Genomic DNA, 6,000 nt, shown 5'->3' with positions numbered 1-6,000 from the left:
GGAGTTGCTGTACAGGGTGAAAGCCTGACAGCCTAACATTCCTATATGAGCTTTACTCCAACCTGGCAACCGCCTCTGAAGAAAAACGCTGGAGTGGTTTATGTTCATAACTGCGGCATCAGGCCTCGGACTGAGGTCATAAATCTCTACATGTGCTTTTTAAACCTTCTCCTGCTTTCTTTTTACACTCCTCCATGTCATATATCGTGTAGCTTCTTCTTCTCTTTATTAATTAATGATTAATACGCTGGAGCGCGACAAGCGGGCGAAACTGTGAGACGTTGAAAGACGTGTTATTTTTCCCCACTCGTGCTCAGGCAACCCCCTAAATGCGAGTCTGACACACCGTCAGCCAATCCTGGAGCAGGAGGCGGGACCTGCGCTTGGGAACGGCCGTGGGTCTGCGCTCGTGTGTCCCTGCGCGCCACCTAGTGGCCGTCCTGTTTGTAAAGCTCCTTCGCTGTACGCGCGCTGTTAGTTCGGAAAAGAAACGCGTCTTCTGCCCACTTGGTTTGATGTGCCCCTCAGTCTCGAGAGACTGTTATTTCCAGTTTCAGTCCGTTACAGTCTCAGAGCTGCAGCCTTACTCGCCTTGTGGTCATCCACACGCACTGAAGATGTTTATGGGAAATCCCTTCCATGGGATGCTTATAAAAAAAGGGCTCCACATTACCGGCCTCTAAACTGCTCCAAGGCACAGCACGAGGACAGGACGAGAAGCCCGAGGAGATACTGACACTCTCACTAACCATGTACAGTGAGTACGGTCAGCTCTGTCCGCTTTTTCTCCACTCCGCTCACAGCTGTAGCGCTGTTTGAGTGGAACGGCTGCTTTAGGATAAACATTCATTTAAATGTGTTGACAGCTTAATAAATAAACAAACAAACCAACAAATAACGACTGTTTTGCTCTGTGCGCGCGCAGGCACGGCTTTGTGTCTGGTCACTGTTGCGCTTCTCTGCGGAGGAGCTTTGGCGAATCCAGTACCCAGCAGCGCGCCGCCGGGGCCGGACGCAGCGCTCTGCACCAGACATGCCAGATCTCTTCTGTTCGGGCTGAGGAGAGTCCTGGATGCAGTAAGTAGTCGGGATGAGGTCGCAGTGATGAAGCAGCCAGTGTTGTTTACAGTTCAGACCTGTTGCGCTGGATGTTAATGGGATTTTACGCACTCAGGCGCTGGAGGAACGGAGGGGCAGCGGCGCCTTGTTCCACGGCTTTAACTGCACGGAGCTGCGCGCTGAACTGAGGCCCGACAGCCAGACGGTCGCTGTGTGCCAGCCCGACCAGGTACGACTTATTCTTTGGTCTGCGGTAAATAATGCAGTATTATGTTATATAGTTATATAGTAGACGACGAATTGAAGTGTGGACCCACACACTGAGCCATTGGGTTTTAGGCATGATAAGGCAAGTTCACTAGGAGTTAACTTGAGTAACAACCTTACAACAGCTTTAGACAATAACAGCCTTAGAGGATCACAGCCTATTAAAATCACAGCTTCAGATAATAACTGCCTAATATGGCAACAGCTTGATAACAGCCTTATAGGATGAGAGCCTGAAAAAAGCCTCATCAAATAACAGCCTTATAGGATGAGAGCCTGAAAAAAGCCTCATCAAATAACAGCCATATAGGATGAGAGCCTGAAAAAAGCCTCATCAAATAACAGCCTTATAGGATGACAGCCTGAAAAAAAGCCTGATAAAATAACAACTTTATAGGATGAGAGCCTGAAAAAAGCCTCATAAAATAAAAGCCTTATAGGATGACAGCCTGAAAAAATCCTGATAAAATAACAGCTTTAAAGGATGAGAGCCTGTCACAATTACAGCCTTATAAGACAACAGCCTGACACAATTACAGTCTTATTAGACAAAAGCCTGACACAATCACAGCCTTATAAGACTGATAAAATAACAGCCTTATAGGATGACAGCCTGAAAAAGCCTGATAAAACAACAGCCTGACACAATTGCAGCCTTATAAAACAAAAGCCTGACACAATCGCAGCCTTATAAGACAAAAGTCTCTGACCGTCATAAAACATTTTTATGTGTGTTGTTTTCTTTAATACCTTTATATACCTTTGTATATCTTTAATACCCTTTTCCTGTGAGTGATACCGATATCTCTGCGTGATGCAGCTTTTTCATCCTCACTGTGTTCTGTGTGTCGTCTACAGTATGTGACGTGTTTTGACCAAAACAGCTCTTCATTCAGTGAGGTGAGGCACACATTCCTACAAAACACATAATGAACTGAGGCTTTGTTTCATTTCTACCCCAAGCTTACGATTCAGTTATTCATTTTAAGGCATATTATTCAGTATTGATTGTGAATACATATTGCAAATATAACATTTTGGACATGTGGACCAACATACGGTCCATTAGAGTTTAATATAGTACAATAGTCAATCATATCACATCACACACAGTTCGAAGTGTGCAAGTTGCCACGGGAGGTTTGAGTATGTCTGTATTGTGCTGACTCTCGTCTCTCCGCAGTCTGAATGTCTGGAGAACATCAGAGGAGACCTGCAGCATTACAAGCTGATGCTGAGAGACTATGTGAAGACTCTGGATCAGAAGCAGAAATCTCAATCCATCACTGAGCTCACCTCCATTACCAGCCTGATACAAACCCTTCAGGAGGTATAAGACTGCACTCCCATTCTAAATGCATTATAAATAAGGGAATTCCACCAATTTTCCAAGATTACATTGGAGTGTAAACAGTCATTTAGAGTGGTTTGGTGTGAAATTGATTGTAGAGGCTCAGACCTCTTTATAGTGGTGGTGATAGGAAACAGAGGTCGCCATGACTACAACGCAAATAGGCCTTTTATGTACTATCCAAAACCACCAGTAAAGCTACACGTGTCTTCTGAGTTTTATGGAATGTTCATAGATTACATAGTGGTAAATCTGGAGTGGTAAATCTTGCAAGGCCAAAACTTTCTCAAAACTAAAACATCTCATTTAAATTTATGGCATTGGGCAGATGCTATTATCAAGAGCTACTTACAATTAACATTAACACAGGTAGAGTAAGGAGTCTTGCCCAAGGACTCTTATTGGTCTAACACAGGGTAGCTGCCCAGGTGGGGCACTGAACAGCATAGAGAGCAGAGGTGTTACTACACTGTACCAACCACAGGCAGTGCATTCATAAACATTTCAAATGGTTCAAAGTTATTCAAAATAACTTTCTGTGTTCACCACATCTGTAGCATACAGTCTATTACAACAGAAATAATTTCAACTTTTCCCTGAACAGAAACCCTGAAACATTCATCAAAGAAGTCAGTGGGCTGCCGCTTTGAGTCAGCGGGCTTTCTGTTCTTTTACTAGACATAGAGAAATGCTTCGAGATTACTGTTTGTGGTTATCAGTACATTACAGATGCAGCAGATTGTGATGAGATCGAAACTGACTTAAATAGTTCTTTAACCCCTTCAAATGGCCAGAGCTCTTCAGCAGGCCCATTGTTATTACACACTTCTGTAACCTAAGAATAGCTCAGCCAGTTTGCATAACGTCCCTGTAGTAACTGAATAATAAGCCTTAGTATTTCATAAACCTGCTATTATAAATTAACCTCTTTACCTTCAATGTCCACATGAAAGCTTATCACTCTGTAGCTACATGACTGAGCTAGTTACACTCATATACAGATGTTAGTCTTATACACTCTTAAAAGATGGCTCTTCAAGGGTTCTTTAGTAAAGACAGTGGTTCTGTATAGAGTCATGAACACTAAAAGAACTACTTGCATGCTTAAATGGTCTGTGGCATGGTTCTTCAGATTGAAGCTTGAAATTCTATATGAATTTAAAGACCCATTTCACCATAAAAGTCCATTTAAGCATGCAAATGTGTTCATGGCTCTATGCACTGTCTTTACTAAAGAACCCTTGAAGAGCCATCTTTTAAGAATGTAGTAGACTGAGATCCATGAAGATTAAAGAGTTAATGATGATGGTACTTTTGGTGAATCGCATCACACACACACACACACACACACACACACATATATATATATATGTGTGTGTGTGTGTGTGTGTGTGTATGTATGTATAGATAGATAGATAGATAGATAGATAGATAGATAGATAGATAGATAGATAGATAGATAGACAGATAGATAGATCGATTGTTTATTTGTGTGATGATTATGAACGTTTTGTGAGAATGACCCTCATCCATGCGTTCTTTTCCTGATAGGAATGTCCACTACTGCCAAAAAGCAAGGAGCCCCAAACAACAGTAAGTCTCTCTCTCTCTCTCTCTCTCTCTCTCTCTCTGTTCATCCTCAGAAAAGTAGATTGGACTTGGATACAGAGGCTCAAACGATGTTAAGTTGGTTTACAGAGGTGTGCAAAAGTTGAAGTCAACACATCCTCTACAGGGAACACACTTAAATCTGCCATTTTTCTACTAATATAAAATGTGCTGTAACTTTTGACTGTATAGTGTCACTGCCCAAAAAAGTGGTGACTTTTACAAGGTGACCTTGTATCTCCAAAATAATAATTTTACAGGAGAAGGAAACAACATACTTTTTCCATTGACTTTTAATGTAAGTCAATGGAACCAGACTTTTGTCCAAGCAATTTTGGTCCATATGTCAGGAAATTTTCACCCGATGTAAAGGGCAACAGGCATTGTCAAACCATGTCAAAAACTGGTTTGGAAAAAATTGGTTAAACAGCAGCGATATATATATATATGTATGTATGTATGTATGTATGTATATAGTGTATCTTGCCTGAATAAATACACATAAAGCAGGTTGTTTTTATAATTAAACGTAACAAACACTTACTGTCCGAATAAATAACTTATTTTCTCAGATGCCGTCGGTGCAGTACTGTGTATGTATGTATGAGCTTTCATTTAACCCTTTTGTCTTCTTCCGTATCAGACCTGGGTAGCCACAGACCCGTTCTATGACCGCATGGATCTGTGCAAATGGCTGAAGGGTCTCCACATCCGCACCGTCACCATCAACAGAGTGCTCGGCTACATCAGCGCTGGGGAGTACAAGAAATAAGCCTGCGATTTCACTATTGTCGTCATCGTCATCATCATCATCATTGTTGCCGTCATCCTAAATCTCGTTTCCTAACATTCGTTATTTTAACCCTAACCATGACTATGTGAAAGATCCAACTCCGCACTACTGTTTTCTCCACACACCGTTCATCCATTTCAGCCCTGTAATGCTACAAGAACTGTTCAGAATGCAAAATATTTTTGCATAACGAAATAATGTATAAGCTAGCTACGTCTCCGTGGAGATGGAGGCGCTGTGGTGCCTTGATCCATGGTGGTTATTTAAATTATTTATATTTATTGAAAGAAGAAACTATTTATTGTTCATGGTGCATGATGTACCTTTTTATTTATTGACTATTTATAATAAATGTCTGTTTGCACTAAAATGAAAATGTGTAAACTTTTTGTGAAAGGAAGAACATTTCAGTATGATGGGACACTGTAAGACATTAACCAAGCCAGTTGTTGGTGCTTATTAGCACGTTATCAAGCAGTTACTAAGGTGAAATAAGCATTTTACAGAGCATGTTTATTTCTATTTACACCATAATCTTGAGATGTTAGGTGTTTACTATTATGCCCTTTATCAAACCCATAGCTGGTAATGAACTTAACAAGCCAATGGCTTGATTAACTTCTAAACTGGCTGCTTATTACTACATTATTAGAGTAATTTAAGTATTTTTTATCCAGTGCTTTCTTTCATTTATGCATTATATGATGTAATGCTTGACTCTCAACACCATGAATTATTGTTTTCTGTTGTGCCTCAGGGTAAAGATAACTTTCTTTCTTATATACACTTTTAAATACACAATTTAAAGTGCTCTGGAAAATTCATTCTAATTACTGCTTTCTAATATAGTAATAAGCAGCATGATTGGCTTGATAAGGCTTAATAAAAGCACTATAATGCTTAGTTCATCTTAATTACTATT

General features: G+C 40.6%; 1 protein-coding gene across 1 annotated transcript; it reads left to right on the top strand.

Annotated features, from left to right (window-relative positions):
• Window positions 1-523: 523 nt before the first annotated feature.
• Window positions 524-5,363, top strand: il12a (interleukin 12a). The gene is made up of 7 exons (XM_017691759.2): window positions 524-757; window positions 926-1,077; window positions 1,175-1,288; window positions 2,185-2,226; window positions 2,510-2,656; window positions 4,229-4,270; window positions 4,929-5,363. Exons 1-7 carry the CDS (start codon window positions 751-753, stop codon window positions 5,055-5,057), a joined length of 633 nt encoding a protein of 210 aa, XP_017547248.1. The 5' UTR covers window positions 524-750; the 3' UTR covers window positions 5,058-5,363.
• Window positions 5,364-6,000: the final 637 nt, after the last annotated feature.

Source organism: Pygocentrus nattereri, chromosome 19, assembly GCF_015220715.1.
Source record: "Pygocentrus nattereri isolate fPygNat1 chromosome 19, fPygNat1.pri, whole genome shotgun sequence".
Lineage (NCBI taxonomy): Eukaryota > Metazoa > Chordata > Actinopteri > Characiformes > Serrasalmidae > Pygocentrus > Pygocentrus nattereri.
Note: the sequence above shows the minus strand (reverse complement) of the source record. Positions and strands in the feature narration are given on the sequence as shown.

What these genes read in the sequence shown, in the direction of transcription:
- il12a (XM_017691759.2), top strand. An exon ending in TGAGGAGAGTCCTGGATGCA is followed by an intron (nt 1,078 to 1,174) that starts GTAAGTAGTCGG and finishes TTACGCACTCAG; the next exon opens with GCGCTGGAGGAACGGAGGGG. An exon ending in GCAAGGAGCCCCAAACAACA is followed by an intron (nt 4,271 to 4,928) that starts GTAAGTCTCTCT and finishes CTTCCGTATCAG; the next exon opens with ACCTGGGTAGCCACAGACCC.